This window comes from Malania oleifera, chromosome 9 (assembly GCF_029873635.1).
Source record: "Malania oleifera isolate guangnan ecotype guangnan chromosome 9, ASM2987363v1, whole genome shotgun sequence".
Lineage (NCBI taxonomy): Eukaryota > Viridiplantae > Streptophyta > Magnoliopsida > Santalales > Ximeniaceae > Malania > Malania oleifera.
Window position 1 is genome coordinate 33,439,663 of NC_080425.1, and position 18,292 is coordinate 33,457,954.

Consider the following 18,292-nt stretch of genomic DNA (forward strand, 5'->3'; position numbering starts at 1 on the left):
GGCTACACACACTCGGAGGAGTATAATCTCATTTTGGATCTTGTTGTATGTGTCTTGAATTGTTGTAATTGGCCAAAAGGCCCCTAGATTGCATAGGTTTTCTTGTGTTCCTAAGTGTTGATTTATTGATTGTATTTTTTATGAGACTTATTAATTCCCCCTCTATACTTGGGTATGCTTAGAGTTTCATGTAAATACTGATTTTGATCAATACATTTACCCTTACGATAAAAAATAAAAAAAAAAGGTGTAGTAGGATTTCCTAGGGCCCAAACTAAACCTTAACATTGGGCCAATCGGGTTGGCTGAGGTTAGCCTGCGGAGGAACGGTCATTTGCCTCCTTGGAGTCGGCTGATAAGTCGTAGGTTCATGTATTTCAGACGACAAAATTACAAATGCTTCACCAGCTGTGTCATCTCACTTCAGCACTAAGCAGACCACCTTCCTGCGTGGGTTATGACGACGAGCTTGCCATGGCATCCCTTCCTCTCCTCGAAGCCTGTCCGTCTTCCAAATCCTCACAAGCGCCTAGTTCCACTTCGCCGCGGGGCGACCGTGCAGGCCTTCCGTCCTGGCGACTGGAACGGCTTTGCGAAGCGCATGGCCACAGGAAAGGCCTGGACGGACGCTTGGCGACGCGCCAACGATGGATTCGAGCTTTTTCTCTTTGAGTCCAGGAAGACTGCCGAGCGCATCGACCGCCGGTACTCCGTCTCCGGGCGCCTTTCCTCTGCCGCCCGGGCAGCCGCTGACTACGCCCGCGATATTGATCGCGAATTTGAGATTGCGCGCCGATGGCGGACTTTTAGTCTGGATTTTAGGAGGAACTGGCCACAGGTTTGTTCTTTCTCTGGTGCTCAATTGTAATTCTAGTATTGCTTGATAGCCACTCGTGAATTAGGGGATTGTGTTTAATTTTTTGAACTAATAATTTTTGCGTCGTCTGCTCTGTTGCTAAGAAAATGGAGAAAAATAAGCTAAGAGAAAAATTAAGAGTCCTATCTTTGTTTCGATTGTGTTTTGAGCGTGGGTTTTTATTAGGGAGCCATATTGTTAAGTCTGCCTTTAGGAAGAACGCAATCTTCCTGTTTGGGTGAACAATAGTGGTCACCTTATAAGGACTGGCTGAACTCGGTATAGTTGTCAAATTGAGATTTGAACAATGAATTCAAAACTTAAATTTGTGGATCAAATTGAATCATATGATTCAGCCGAAATTCTAAAATCAGTTGTAATTTTCGTCTTTATATGTAAATAAAAATAAAAAATACAGTACAAATAAACAATGTTGATGAATATTAAATAATCACATGTTCAAGCACGTGTACATGCATCTCTAGGTAGATATTGAAGAGTATTTATGGGAAAGTGCATAATGTTAAAATAACTTGCCCTTGAAATATCACAGCTTTAAAAAATCTTCATACTTGAAATCACATCTAACTTCCAAATAAATCATTCTAGAGGAGAATCAAACAAGTGAAAACTTTTATGAAATTTTCACGCACCTTAGAAAAATTTTAGGAACTCAAAAATTTAAAATTAACTAGGTCCACTAGGACAAGAGTCAAAGGCTGTCGGGGGTGAGGTATAGGGGAGGGGGAGACTATAAAATCATTTCACTCGAGAGTGAGGTCTTTAATAGTGAAACCTTATTGTCCCTTGTTAAAAAAGAAGATAAGAAAGGCAGCAGATGCAAATTTTACTTTTTACTTGGGAGGCTACTTGGGAGGGATTCCAAACTATTGATGATATGATAAAAAGGGGACGTACATTAAGCATATTTTTATGTGTAAGTAACAAGGTGAAGCTGTAAAGGTGTAGCCATTTGTTTTTGCATTGTAAATTGGTGGGAGTAGGTCTGGTGCATGTTACAGCCAGAATCACTGGGTTGTTGCAGATAAGGTGGGGTTGGAGCTGCATGCTTGGAAGGGTTCCAGGTGTAGGGAAGGATAAAAGGGTGTTTGGAATGCCAGTATGTCAATCCTTTTGCACTTTTCTGCATTATTTGGAGAAAATAGGAATGCTGGAGCATTTGATGGTGTGTAAAATTCACTTGAAAAGCTTAAGGGGAAGTGACTTTCTGTTCTATACTTTTCTGATTAATGGTTCCAGGTATCACAAGTTCGTTTCTTATCAAAGAAAGGATTGATGGATTTGCTATTTTAATTCTAGATGCCCTTGGAAAAGGTTATAAAGCCCTTGGTATTGAAAATGGTATTTTTGGGTTTAGATAATTGGGTTTAATTAGGAATTAGTTAGATGTGCTGGCTTATTCAACTGCATATTGAATTGTCTATCCAAAAATTCAAACTGAAAACAATATGATTCATTGTCAATTCTTTCTTTGGTTCAACTACTAGATTTGAATCAGTAGGCTAGTGAATCAGATTGTGTTGTTCTTCAAATTCTGTGTTTTTTTACTGCAAAATTGTAGCACTCTGGATGTGCTGTGGAAGATGCTTCTAAACTTCTTGTCCTTGTGTTTTACTCTTGCTTTTGCTCTTTGAGTTGGTATTCTAGTGTATGAATGTTGTGCTAATGGTGCTGTGATGTGGAGAGATGGTGGCAATATGGCATGAGTGCATGATTGGTAATGGCAATGCTAGTGGAGGGTTGATGATATTGTAGAAGTGACTATAGTGTTTGTGCACTAGTGGGGAGATGATCATTGTATATGCTTTGAAAAAATTGTTATATAAACTGCACCGATGGCGTTGCTGGTGAGGACAGCAGTATTTGTGGTGTTCTATCAAATTCAAGTTTGTGGTTTGGTTGCATACCAAGTTCTCACAGGCTAAACACTCAACATGAGGGCTGGATGACACTAGTTGTTCATGTGGTAAAATTGAAAAGCAATGCAATTCTTATTATTATTACAGTGTCATAGGCAACATGTGTCTAGCGAGGGAGGCCAGCTAAATGCGATTACAAAAGCTAGTGAGTTTAACAATGACTAAAGAACACTCACCCTCTCCTAAGGAGCTTTCTACACTATTCTCATTTTAGCACTAGGAAAGATCAATGTGACAGAGGAGTCATACTCCCCATTTTCACTAATGCATTATCCTACTCAAAGAATAAGAGCTACGCTAGTATTTACTTGATGGTTACCCATCTCATGTGCACAAGACGAGTGGTCACAGGCAAGCATGATGCTTTGGACAAGCTTGGCTCGCGATACTAGTGCCTGTGGCAATAGTTGGTTCATTAGTGATGAGTACAAATGAAATTATTGTAATGCTCTCTCTTGCTTAAGAGGAGGACATTGATAGTGGTTTGGGTCTTGTTAATGTTGTGCATGCACACTATTTATAACTTGCACAATATATAACTGTTGTTAGTGCATGGCTTTGGCTGCTGCGATTGCCTGTTTTGGTAATTTGTGCCTCTATGCAGAATGTTTGTTAGAATGAAGTAGTGAAGTGCAAGGCAAGGTTTTATCATTTTTGAGTGGTGAAGTTTAATGCGTGTGTGGATTCTTTTGTATAAAAATGCATTTTAGTAATGTAAAAGGTGATTTAAGAGGAGAAATGATAAATAAAAAGTAAATAAAACTATATATAGAAACTTATTAGACATGTAGAAACATATAGTTATAGTTATGTGAAAATCATAAACTTGCCATCACTAACTTTTGTGTAGCTTTTATATAGTGCTGAGAAAGATAGCTCATTCAAGAGGACAAAATTATTTGGCTGTAGGGGAAGTCTGGACTTTTTTTTTTTTTAATTTTTTTTTGTCAAGTATTTCTATTTGTTAGTACCACAGTGAAGATTCAAGAGGAGAAAATATTTTTCTGGAAGGGAAGTTTAGACCCTTTTTTTTTGCTGAATATTTCTATTTATTACTTGTGATGTTAATGGGGCCAGAGTTTTTGTTGGCCGAAAACGGGCTGTACCTTGTTGATAGGTGCTTATGGTGTTTGGGCAATGCTGAATCTATTGATCATATCCTCTCTGCACCTTGAAGAGGAATGTTTGCAACTTGGTCACTTTTATGATCAGCCAGCAGTGGGTTACTGTCAGAGCAGTGGAAGTGTAGTTATGAGCAGGAAAGCTTTGTCTTGTCTCTCATTTCCCTTGCTATCTTTTGGTTTGTGTAGAGGGAAAGAAATAAGAGAGCTTTTGAGGCATCAGCGAATCCCTTATGTTATTAAAGACCATTGGATTGCTACTAGTATGCAACTAGTTGGCATAGTGGCTTTTTGTTGATTGACTTGTTTGTACTTGGGTGGCATCCCCTTAATGCCCTTCAAATGAAATTTTCTTTACTGAAAAAAGAAAGTTTGTTAGGCCTTTAATATCTCTATCAGTCTATTATGCAATCGATTGAAGGAGTAATGGAATAAATATACCCTCTTTTCTCTTGATTTCTCTTTCTTATACTCTTCCTTCTTAAACTGCATCAATGTGGTATTGCATTTGTCATCTCAATTGCCATATTCAGAGCTGCTGTCACCCATCTGTGCTGCCTTTTATGCCACTTACCTACCCTTTCTTCTCCTTTTATTTGTGTCATGATCTCATTTATCAACCAGGGGCCACCCACTGTCATTCCGGACTGTAAAGTGCCTTTGATCCAAAAAATGAATAGAGGCAGTAGAAGCATCCAAGAAGAAAAAGTTCAAGTGCTGCTTGCTCCTTGTTGGACATTGTTACACTGTCACCTGCAACTCAGTTGCAGCAACCTTTTACAGAATTTCACTGCATCAGTAGAAAGCACATTGCCTGAACCTTCAGGTCTTCACTAGCCTTGCTGGAGAAACTGTTTCCTGGTGGCAGCTAGCAGTAACTTCATTGCAGGAGCCTTTGTGTGGCTCACCCTCTCAACCAACCAATTTTGAATCCCTACCCCTTTCCTTTAACCTGAATGATCCTGCCCTATACAACCCAGATCCATTTTCTTTGCCTAATCCATAATTCCAGCTCAACTTAGCACTGTTCAAGCCACTTCCTTGCCCAGGCCCTTTAGCCAGTTTTGTCCAGTAACCATGGCTTCAACGCACTTGTTTACCTATACTTAATGCAAGTCTACAAAGAAGTTGTTACTAAAGCCTCACTGGCTGTTGGAAAAAGAACTCAAGGAGCAATTCAATCAAAGCCGGGAATGAGTTTCTTCCCCTCCAACTGCAGTCGAGGACATTTTAATTTGCTAGATCAAATTAAGATTGGCTTGGCCCAAATGGAGCAATTCCCACCTGAGTCATGGATGAACTTCTGGCCCATTGAAGCCTGCTACATGTTAAGGTCTTACTATTGATGCTTGTATTAGTGAGATTTTGAGAATTACACTCATATAATCTTCTTTTTCAATAGAATACTCCATATTCTCCTTACTTTGATGCCCTTGAAAGAGGTGACTCAGTTGATTTTGTCAACTTTTGAAGGCGTCCATGACAATTCTAGCCATTCATACAGCAAAGGGATCTCCATTCTTGACAATATGGCCAAGGTTTTCTTCTCTTGATGCTCAATTTTGAATGAAAGGCGTCAATCCTTGTTGTTTTCCATTATATCCTTGCATAAGTTACTGTCATTCAGAGCAAGTCTTTTCTGTCATGAGACAATTATGATCATTGTCTGGAAACTGAGTACATATTACTAAAATTTCACTCTTGGGGGTTGTATTACTCTTATTCATGCATGTCTTTCTTATATTCCATTGTGTTACTTGTCTCTTTTTAAAGTTCCTGTGAGCGCGACTTGGAGATTAGATAAATTAAGGAGGGATTTATTGTGGTTGGGAATTGGTGGGAGAGATAGAGCATGTCCAAAAGTGGGGGGTCCAATAACATTTTCCTTGGTGAGGAAGTGGTTATGGTGCTTTCCTTTAGAACCTAACTCTCATTGGCATGAGTTAATTTTTAGTAAATTTGGGCTTCTGCAAAATAGATGAGATGCTACATTTGGGGTTGATATTACTTATTTGAGTCCCAGGAAATCTGTGTCTCCGATTTATCTCTTTTCCTAATGTTCAGTGTAGTGTTGGTAATGAGGAGAGAATCCGCTTATGGAAGGATAATTGGATTAGGAAGGCTCCTTTGGCTCTTATATATCCTCATCTTTTCTTGCTTATCTTCTTTTTGTGATGATTCCTATTTCTGCTCTCCTCCTTTCGCAAGAGACTGGATATTATTGGGATTTTCATTTGGCGAGGAACCTTAATGAGAGAGATACCAACAATCTTGCCCCTTTGATTGATGTCCTTGATTCTTTTTGTTTGTCGGGAAATGACAAAGAATTTGGGTTTAGACTATTGTCGGGAATATTCTTGTAAGTCTTTCTTTTCTCATTTGATTCATGAACCCAATGTTATTCTTTTTGCCCTTTACTCGTTCATTTGGAAAGATGAAGTTCCTTGAAAGATAGTTTATGTGGGGGAGGGGGGTTTGGGAAGGGGGGAGGAGAGAGGTTGTTTAAGTGTGCTAATTTCTCTTAATTTTATTTGGAGTAGACTGGGGTTTCTTGCGCCATTTGTTGGTGTCAGCAAATTGCTTCTTTTGGCATGCATTTGGCAAATTTACAGCTGGATTGGTCTACTAAGCTCTAGTAGACCTTTTTGTAATTATTTTTCTTTTGTTTTCTTCTTGTCTTGTTCTTTTTCTTGTGTTTTGGGAGGATATCTTGTTCTCCACGTATTTTTTATTTTAAAATCTTTTTCTATACTCTTTTTTTTTTTCTCTAATAATTTTCGTTATTTATTTAGAAAATTTCTATCTACTGTCCTATTGTTCCTATTGCTTAATGACTAGACAAGGGAGTACTTTATGCATGTGATTTTAAGCTGAACTCTATTTTTTTAAAGCATCTTTTGAAGTGTCCAATGAGTAAAAGAATCCAATTTTTCAAGTTGAAGGAAGGTCATCTTTATGAAGGCCTGACTAGAGTGTGAAGCAACAGGCACTATGTGTGAAATCTTTCAAGGAAATTCCATATGTGGAGTTCATCCTTTTGGAAGAGTACATAAATTTATCTCAGTCTTCAACAAGTTTCAGTCTTCCAAGAGATGTGGCTACATTCTTGCTCGCTACCAGCCCTTGATTTATGATTCAACCACACTTTAAAAACTTGAGGCTGAATTTCTTATGGTGAATGGAGAATGATGCAATATGAGAAATGAGAGGAGTGACTAAAAGTAGTAAAATTCAAAATAGATATTTTCTTAGTTATTACTGTGATTTTCATTTTTTAATGTTATTTTTTGATAATATTTATTTATTTATTATTATTTTTTTGCAGAAGGAGTATATTAAGAACTAAAAGAGAGAGAATTACAACCAAGAAAAGGACAAGGGATCTTCATAGTAAGGAGGGAAGAAACAAAAGAAGAACAGAAAAAGAAATAAAGACATAGAAAAACCTTATAATCCCTAATTAAGAAAACCCCTCCTTAAGCCCTTCCATCATGGTTGACTGAGCTCTGTAATCTTGCTAATTCATGCTGTCCTTTCTCCATTTTCGTTAGCGCCATCCCAGCGAACTTCATTCTCTCCAGGATTAACCAGCCATAATCCCATTTCATACAGAAGTTTTTGAGCATTGACTTTTTGAATATTAACCTCCAGAGATAGGTAAGATCGTGTCCCTACATTAATTACTCACTGCCAAGTCTATGTCCGATCTCCCTCAAATAGATGAATCCTCCAAACCTTCAATCAGAGGAGGCGCATAAGAAATATCCTCAGGTGCAGCAGAAGAGTCTGAAACATAACCAAATTGTTTGCAAAACTCATCCAGCTGCAGACCATCGTCACACTCAAAATCACGCGTACTTATTTTCCTTTTCCCAATATCACCTCATTTCTTTGCCTTCTCAAAATGATTTCCTACTTCATCTGCATTTCACCACGACAACATGTACAAACCTGATTTTTTTTTTCTGCCAACACAACCTGGCTCCATGAAAGATTACCTACTTCCTTCCTTCACCTTTTCCATTCTTCTCTGCCCACGCCTGACTCACAATAGACGAACTTGCTGACTTCTTTCACCTCTGCCACCAGCACCAGGAAGGATATCCCTAGCAAATGCATAGAACTCATTCACAAAGCTTTGCAACCTATCACCTTTTGAAGCATGAGAGCAAACACCAAGAATCTCTGCTCTTTCCAACCCGGTCCTAACTCCAGAAAATTTCTCACAATTGTTAGTTGAATTGCATCAATACATCATGCTACCCATACAAATGCTTCAAAAACCCCTACCCAACTGTCCAAAGATTAATGACGGCCCGTCAGAAATCGACTTGGTGGCAACTGAAGGGAATCTCACTCATCCATTGAGACAGTGATTGTGTTTGACAACATACAAATAAGGACCCTCCACCACATTATACAATCTTAGATTGAAGGTCCTACCTACGATCTGGATCAAAAAATTGTGAGAGGGATGAATTTATATTTTTTTTGTTTCCAAGCATGTTAGGCCTTTAAAATCATATTGACATATTGATTAGATTAAGATGAATTGAATTTATTTATTGAAGAATTTTTATCCTATCTTCTTTTATTTGTTTTCTGTTAGAAGAAATAGGCTATTTTAGTAATTGTGTGCTTTAAGTAGGGGTATTTTTTCTTTCAAGCTTTTTTATTATTAATATATAGGACAGACCTGGAGCTGAACATAACTCTAGGAAACTGCTGCCTCCTCGCTTTCTTTCTTCTTCTTTTCTTCTCTTTTTCTTCTCTTTTCTTCTTCTCACTTCCATCTTTAACTTTGCGACATGGTATCAGAGCATTAATCTCCTCAAAATCTGAACTGAAGGACTTTTTTCCTTGACACTGTTTTTTGTTTTCTTTCTTATCTTCCCCTAATCGTCTCTCAAATCATTTTCTGGTTGGCTTGAGGGTTGTTGAAGGTCACTTTTCATCTTGATTTCACTGTGCAGCATCCCTGGCAGGATGCTGTGTGTTCATGATGATTTGCTGATGTGAAGTTAAGCTTTGTTTCTGGTGCTGTTGCTGTGTGAAAGGTTGTAGCATGCTGATGCTGTGTGTTTGTAATTGATTGCTGCTATCTTGTATCAGTTTCTGGTGTTTTTTATTGGTGTTCAAAGATTTTATTCCCTGCTCTTGCGCTCAGTTCTGGTTGCTGCCAGCCATCATACCTGTAGCTGCTGTGCTGCAAGGTTGTTTATCAAGTGCCTGTGGTAGGGGTGTGCAATTGGTTGGTTTTGGTTTGGGTGGAAAAGATGAAGAACTGAATTCAATTTTACACAGAGAAAACTAAACTGGTCTTCTATATGGAACCGAACTGAACTGGTCGATTGTATTTTGGTTTTTCAAGGTCAAAACCAAACAGAACTGAAATATCCATCTGTTAGTTTAGATAAAAAATAAAAATAAAATTGAACAAACCTAATTGTCCATTTTGATGGCCGAACTGACCAAATAGGCCTTCCCTGGCCACAATCTGCATATTTATGTTATTTTCAATTTTATTCTTTATTTAGTCAAAGCAAAAAAAAAACCCAAAGAAATAACAATTCATATATATTTTTTTTCAGTTTAAACTGAACTTTAACTTTCAAAACTGAAAACTGAATAGATATTTCTTCAGTTTGCAAAATTACAACTGAACTGAACCGAACCGAACTGAACAGGTGTATAAACCGAATTAGTTCGGTTCAATAGGTTTCTTCGGTTTAACTCGAATTCTGCACCCCCCTAGCCTGTGGTGCTTGTTATGGGCTGCCTGCTTCCCCATGGTAAAGTAATTCCTTGTAGGATGTTGTAGCTTATGTTTCGTAGTTAGAGCAGCCCTTTGAAGTTCTGAAGTTTTTCTTTGTGCTTGTGTCTGCTGCCTGATTTTACATTGTTTCTGTGTTGTTCATTCCAGAATTGGTGTGCACTTATTGCAGCTTATTGGGTGTGATTTTGATGGACTCTACGGAGAGAGCTTCGACTGATACTGTTAACATACAGATCATAGCTATCAAATTGGGTGGATTCTCCAACTACCTACTATGGTCTCAGGCAGTAGTATATTAACGCGCAAGGGAAGTCCAAATATTTGTTGCATTCTCCTTCATCTCCAGATTCCAAGGATTATGAAGATTGGATGAAAGAGAATGACATATTACTTGTGTGGTTGTGGAATAGCATGGAGCCACTAATTGTTGTGAAGGTGATGTTTCATAGAACAGTAAAGGCCGTTGGGATGATCTCCATGAAAGCTTCTCACAAAATAAAAATCAAACTCGTGTTTTTGACCTATATGAGGAGCTTTTCAAATATGACCAAGTAGGTAAACCTATTAGTGAGTATTATATCACTCTAAAGGTTATGTGGAAGGAACTCAAACATTTATCAATCAATTAGATTTGACATTGAGATATTGAAGGCAATGGGCAGAGTTCTTGGCTGCCAAGTTTATAGCTGGGTTGAGTCCAGAGCTTCAACCTATTTTCTATTAGATTCTTGCTAGTGAATCCATCCATCTATGAATTAAGCATGAGCTAAAATCCAAAGAATCATCAAATATGGCTCTCAGTCTTCTTCTCAGGCTTCTTAATGTGATAGTTCAGCCACGATATGTTTAACCGTGGTCGGGGAAGCATTAGAGGACGAGGACAAGGACGAGGTTTGGATGGCAGTCGTGGCAAAAGTAGCGTATTAGGACAAAGAGTTTGTCATAGCAATTCTCACATTTGCACACTGTGGTAAGGACAATCATACTATTGATTGATGTTGGGATCTCAATGAGAAACCTAATTGGGCCAATAAGTCTCTTGCCGAGGGTGATTCTATGGTTGACACTTCTAGTGCACCTAACCATTCCACTAGGGAGTTGAGTACGTCATCTACAGTGTCTTGAGAGGAGTATAACAATCTTCTTTGCATGATTCAACAACTTGAAACCTAGTCTTCTACATCTAGTGCTATTGTGGTCCATTCAAGTACAACTAGGCTTCTTGCCTCTTTATCCTCCTCACCATGGGTTATTGACTTTGGTGCCTCCTCCCATATGACAGGCAGTCCTAATTTATTTTAATCCATAAAACCTACTACTTTACACTCCAAGATTACTCTTGCCAATGGTTTGGCTACACTAGTCTTTGGTCGTGGTAATATTCTTTGGTTTCCTTCTATTCCTTTATCTTTTGTGTTACACGTGCCTAAATTTCCCTTGAACCTGTTATTAGTTAGTCAATTAAATAAATCACATAGTTGTTTTGTGACCTTCTTTCCTTCACATTGTGTTATTCAGGATCTCTAGACAAAGAAGAGGATTGGTGGAGGGTTTGAGAAAGATGGTTTGTACTATTTTGATGGTAGTGGTGGTAGATCCAGTTCTTGTAATACAGATTCTTTAATTTCTACCCATGGCATTTCTCTAGATCAGTGGTATGCTTGTTTGGGTCATGCATAACTTAAAAAATTGCAACAAGTTTTTCCAATGTTAGTCTATTTCTTATTTTGAGTGTTCTGCATTAGGAAAACATACTAGGAGTTCTTTTCTATCTAGAGTTGAGCCTCATTGTAAATCATTGTTTCTCTTATTCATTGCTTCAATCTGTAGTCAAGAATTTGATTGGTCATCAATATTGTTTGTCTTTTTTGGATGATTTTTCGCACATGACCTGGATCTACTTGTTGAAAGACAGGTCTAAATTTCTTAATGTATTTATTCATTTCTATGGGGAAATAAAAACCCACTTTGGCATTAGTATTCAAATTTTTCGATTTGATATTGTACTTGAATTTGTTCAAAATGAGCTTAAGACTTTTTGCTTAGCCAAAAAAGGAATTATTCATTGAACATCATGTGTACACACCACTTAACAAAATGGAGTAGCTGAATGGAAAATTAGACATTTACTTGACATAGCACGGTCTCTACTCTTCCATACGCATGTTCCTAAATCCCTTTGGATTGTTGCTCTTCTTACAACTTGTTTTTTGCTTAATACGATGCCTTTTAGTGTTCTAAGGGGACAAATTCCCTTTTCTATCGTATATCTAAAAACATCCATGTTCTTTGTTGTACTTCATGTCTTTGGGTGCACATGTTTTGTTCATATTCCATATACGACTTAGGTCAAGTTCTCTCCTTATGCAGTCCTATTGTTAAATGTGTCTTTATTTGGATACTTGAGAACTTAGAAAGGGTATGGACGTTATGATCCCCACACTCACAAGATATATGTTAATGCAGATGTTACCTTTTTTGAGGGAATGCCTTATTTCTCTAGTGCTTGTCCTTATTGGATGATTGCATTTTGAGTCCATCAATGATCTTTGGCTCCCCCTCGTGCATTGATCCTCCAATGCCTACCCTTATCCCTCTGGAAGAAAAAATCTTGATCCTCCTCCAAATCCTTCAATTACTGATCCAAAGAAACAATTAAGGGTTTATGAACAACATAAAATAGGCATAGACATTGGTACCACTATGCAATTGCCTCTTCTACCCTTCATTGTTTCGACTTGTTTTGGAGATCCATCCTAGTGTGATTTGGGTTTTTCAATTGCACAACGGAACGTTACTTGAACATGTACATAACAGTCATCAATTGCTTAACCTATTGCTCATTTTGTTTCCGACAGGAATGGTGTATTCCCAAGAAAGGGGGGGGGGGGTTGTGAGTTGGGTATTAAAATATTCTTCCTAGGTCAAGTGAGTTCCACAATCAGTATATCACAACCTAGGGACTTTTTAAGCATATTCCAATTCCACAAATATAAAAAGCATGTATGTAAAACAATCAATATAACAAATAATTAAACATACATGTGTAGAAATTTAAAGTACAAAAATAAAGAGCCGACACACAATTTGTTATCTGGGTTCAGCCAATCCTGCCTACATCCTTGCCTCAAGCTCACCAGTAAGAGGATTCCACTAATGCTCTCTTAACGGGTGGAGCGACACCAAATACAACATCCTCTCCTTTCTGGGCGAGGGAATACCCCAGGTCACATTGCAGGGTTGACCCCAACCTTTACAACTACACCTTACAAGACGATGCTCCTAGTTCTCCTAACCGGGTTTGAACCAGTCCGGGACTTTCTTAACCGGGTCTAAGTCTATTCGGTGCACGTTACAAGCCAGTGCAATCCTCTTCCGACCACACGTTGGGAATACAATAATAATAAAAACATTGTGTACAAATATAATGCTTCTAAGCTAAGCATATGATGTACAACAATAGGCATAAATGCACTCACATATGATATGAAATAAAGCTCAATTGAGTATGTGAGATTTTTCTCTCAAAAATGAATTCATGTAATAAGGTGAGAGAAAATGAAGATGATGATCTTTGATTTGAACTAAAGTATGCAATAAATACTTCAAAGATCATAAACCCTTAATAAATATTTTCCCAAGAAAAGATGTTAAAAATAAGTTCAAGGAAAACTAGGGTTAAGTGCTCAAAAAGATTTTTCAATAAAATACTATGAGCTATTGGAATCTTGCAATGGATGTGCAAGATTCACAATCAACCATGAAATTTCTCCAATAATATTTATCAATAAAGATATGTGGAGAAACACAAATTTTTTACTCTCAAGAAAATGATTTTGAAAAAGAAAGAGTGAATGAGAGTAAATGAAATTTAAAGGGAAGAATGATTGCCCAAATGAAATGCTCTCTTAAAAATGATTTTGAAATAAAAGAGAGTAAGAGAGTAAAAATTAAGGCTTTGAAGATGAAAAATAGCAAAAATATTTTTAGAGAATTTTTGGGCTAATCATCTTGCTAATTATGTTTGTGTGTATATATAGAGTTCTGGAATTTTTGACCGTTTTGGGACACGCTCGTCATTTTGAAATTGTTTAATTAAAAAATTAATGACATTTAAGCGCTGGAAAATAACCGGAACCCAAGAGGTTCGGTCGACCGTGGCATTGGTCGATCGGCTATCCTCTCATAGTAAATTTGAATTTAAAACTAGGTTTAGTCGACTTAGGGAGACGCCGGGCGGCTGGCCAAAAAGCAATTTCGAACCTTCGTAGGTTCAGTCGACCGTGGGCAAGGGCTGGTCAGCTGGTCCATGTGGCTGGTTGGCTGAGGCGTTTTTTTTTTTTTTAGCTGAAAGATCAATTAGCTGGGGTGTGTAAGAACGTCCTATGAACAGGGTCGGTCGGCTGAGGCTTCTCAGTTAAAAATGGTCGGTCAACCGAGGCTTTTTAATTAAGCCTAAAAATGCAACGTCGGTTGACTCTTTGTAAAATTAATTTTAGCCCTGTTTTTGACCCTAACTAATTAAAACATTTTTGTATGATTTTTAGTTCTTATGAAAAGGTTTTTGATGAAGGGATAGATCCCCTAAGGTCTATGGTTATCACTGAGCTTCCATCCACATCATGCATGCAATGCATTATTACAGACCAAGTAAAAAACTAAATGCAATACAGTAAAAAAGGCAAATGTCTTCTTCTTCTACTCTTCATTATCCCATGAAATGTGCCAGAAGTATGTGCTCTTTAAGTCCTTCTGGCTTCCATTTCCCTTTGTCTTATGTGTGTGGCAAATTAAAAACCTGTTCAAACACTCAACGCTCATATAACACACTTGTGCTTTTTCAGCATCAAAACAGGGATCAAACTCAAAAAGTCAATAGTTTCAATTCAACACCTTCCTAGTCCTATGCCTTCTTTTGCCTTGTCAATGACCTTTGTCTCTATCCCTGCTTCACATGTTGAAGCACTTGCTAACCTTGGGTGGAAGCATGCAATGGATGTAGAAGTGGATGCCTTGACCACTTGGTGACTTGAGATTTGATGGATCTTCCTTGTGGTAAGGAGTTGGTTAGATGTAATTGGTTTACATCGTCAGATATCTTCTTGACAACTCTATTGAATGGCTTAAGGCTCGATTGACTGTCAAGGGGTACACTTCAAACATATGGTATTGATTATTTGCACACCTTCTCATTTGTTGCTAGACTCAGTTCTGTTCATGTATTGATCTTGTTGATCGTTAATTTGATTTGCCTTTATACCAATTGGATGTGAAGAATGCCTTCTTGTATGGAGATATGCAGGAAGAGGTACATGGAGCAACCTCCTGGGTATGTTGCTCAAGGAGAGGATGGTAAGGTATTTAGGTTGCATAGGGCCATTTATGGTCTTAAGCAATCTCCTTGAGCCTAGTGTGATAAGTTTGGTGAGGTGGTCTCTGCATTTGGTTTCATTCAATGCTACTTTGATCATTCTGAATTTGTTCACTAAAACGAGATAGGTGTGGTGCTTCTAGTAGTTTACGTTGATGACATCATCATTACTGCTGGATTGTAGAAGTCAAGCAGTGGCTTCAAGGAAAATTTCAAATCAAAGATTTGGGTACTTATGTTACTTTCTTGGTATTGAGATTGTACGGTGTAACAAAGGGTTGAATCTATCTTAGGGAAAATATACTTGGACTACCTAAGTGAGACTAGTATGTTGGGAGCTGAACTGGTAGATACTCCCATGGATCCAAATGTGAAGCTGTCTAGGGATGTTGGACTGAACTTTGAAGATAAACATTGATATACTGTTGGTTGGCAAGTTGATCTACTTGACTGTCACTAGACTTGACGTAGCCTTTGCTATGGGGGTGGTGAGTCAGTTTATGGAAAATCCCAAACAACCACACTTGGGTGCTGCTTGTAGGATTCTAAGGTATCTCAAAGGCTCTCTTGGTAGAGGTTTGATATATAAATGTAACAAAAAATGTAAGATCATGGGATACTTTGATGAAGATTGGGTTGGCTCAGTTGATGATCGAATGTCTACTACTGGATACTGCACATTTGTGAGATGTAATCTTGTTACCTGGAGTAGCAAGAAACAAACTACTGTAGCTAGATCTAGTGTTGAAGCAAAATATCGAGTTATGAATCATATTGTGAGTGAACTTACGTGGTTGAAGTCTCTCATCTCATAGATGGGATTCTTGGTCAAGAAGCCCATAGATACATTTTTTGATAATCAAGCTGCCATTTATATTGCTAGCAACCCATTGTTTCATGAGGGGGCAGAGCTCATTGAAGTTAACTGTGATTTTTCAGGGATGCTGTGCGGAAGAAGGTTGTGAGGACTCCATTTGTGAAATCCATGGATCAATTTGGCGATGTTTTCACAAAGGCTTTATTTAAGCCTGCCTTGTCTAATGGTTGCAACAAGCTGGGGTTAGGTGATTTTTATACACCTCTAGCTTGAGGGGGAGTGTTAGAAGAAATATGTTATTTTAGTAATTATGTGGTCTAACTGTGTAAGTAGGGATATTTTTGTCTTTCAAGATTTATTATTATTAATTAATATATAAAAGGGCAGACCTGGAGCTGGATGTAACTCCAGGAAACTGCCGCTTCCTCCTTTCTCTTTCTTTCTTCTTTTCTTCTCTTTTTCTCTTTGTTTCTTCTTTTCACCTCCATCTCTAACTTAAAAACATTATCCATTAATTTCTTTATCTTCTACTTTCCCCTCTCATGCTACATCGCTAAGTTGGAGAGGCCTTCCATTTGAGAAGTCTAAAAGAAAAGAATCAGTTCTGTTCCTTTGGGCATGTGGATTATTTGGAAGGAGACAAAAATAGGGCTTTTGCTATATCTTTTCCAAATGGCTTTGAACTATAGGGAATGCCTTTTTCTTCTCTTTTGCGATCTTTGATTCTGTTTATTAATTTTCTGTTGTTTAGAGGTTCTGTTTTTCAACCTTTTGATGTTCTTCTCTCTGTTTTGAATATGCTTTCTGTTTGTATTTTCTTTTAATAGATTTATCATTTGTGCAAAAAATACTGTTAATTGTATTAAATTTTTGAGAAAACATGTTAAGTCTGCAGGAAAATAAAATTGGAGATGGAAAGCATGTTTATAAATTAAAAAAAAAAAAAAAATCAAGTTGGCCTATTGGAATGACTTTCATAGTTTCCTTTTGATTAATAGAAAATGCACTTGAATATCATTCTCCTATTCTATTGAGAGTTGCATCTTAAATCATGAAAATAGTTTGAACATTGTTATGTTATAGCTATCTCTTGGCATGATTTACTTTTTAAATTTAAGTTAGTATTTTTTTGAATGGCCAACAAGTAGTTTACAAACTATAATTCATTTTAAAATTTATTGGTAATTTACTTCAATTTTTTATTTATTTTAAAAATATATATGTAATTTATTCACATATTTTTATCTAACAATAACTTAAAAAGCTTAAGCCTCACTGCCTTAAAGCTTATGCCTCACCTCATAAGGGTTAAAACACCTTGCCTTGCCCTTTTTGCGTTCTAAAACATTGGTTGTGACTTAGTAGATCTTGCCAATTTAACTTAATATTCTATTGCAAGTCCTTGAGTGAGTTGATATGGCCTTTGGTCCCTAAACTACTTAAAATATTCCACCTTTGCCCCTCATGAATATATATATATATATATATATATATATATATATATTTTAAAGTCATAATTGTTTTCTATTTAACATAATAAAGTCTTAAATTTTTTGTAACCTAGAGACGTGCCCCCAAAATGGGGGGTTGACCAAGTATGCATGTGATGTTAGGGTGGCATTTTGTAGTTGATGTGGCAAATGAGATGTAGGACCTGAGTTTTTTATACATATTTTCACTTTTTAAAGATTAGTCATATAGAAGAAAGAAAAAAAATAATGGAAAATAAAAAGCCTACAAGGGGATGTGGATGTCAAAGATTGATGAGGCGGTCAGAGAGTCCACCCAGAAATCCACCTATGGCGGGCACAGACACCAGAACTCTGAACTGTTCTTATTCAGCTGATTAATGTTTTAGTTAAGTCGACAACGTCTCTTTTGCTATGAGGGTTTCTTTCCTTGGGGATCGTGGAACAGTGATCACAAACTGATCTAGAATACACAAAACCAATCAACATCTGAAAGGGAAACTGGTGGGAAACTCTGCGAAAGAGCTATGAATAAACCCTATAAATCCTCAAATTTCACACATTACTGAGTGCCAGCATGACAACCTCTCTAGCTAACCCCTTGCCCTCCATGGTGAAATTGGCAACAATTAGGTGGCTTCAATGTGGCATAAGAAATCACTGGAGGAGGGAGGGTCAGTGGCAAATTACTGTTTCTAGAAGCATTTTATTTATTACTCTATTTTTCTGTGCAAGTAATAAATAGGATTGAGCTAAGCTACAGATGTAAACGGCATGTACACTATGGTAATGGTACCTGTGTTCAGAAATGGAAATCTGTCTTTGTGAAACAAAACCTCAAAGAAGTGGAGAGGAGTGTGGATGAGAGGCATCGAAACGCTGGAGGTCTACCGATGAATTCAGCCACCTATGGTGCCTAGGGGTGGCAAAACGGGTTGAAAC

The 18,292-nt window shown here is 37.6% G+C and overlaps 1 protein-coding gene across 1 annotated transcript in view; it reads left to right on the forward strand.

The window, feature by feature from the left end:
• The first annotated feature begins 289 nt into the window (after positions 1–289).
• The window catches only part of LOC131164523 (uncharacterized), a 28,958-nt gene continuing 10,955 nt past the window's right edge, over positions 290–18,292 (forward strand). The window contains exon 1 of the mRNA XM_058121787.1: positions 290–838. Within this exon, the coding sequence (XP_057977770.1) occupies positions 458–838 (381 nt within the window). The 5' untranslated portion in view covers positions 290–457. The remainder of the gene's footprint in view (positions 839–18,292) is intronic.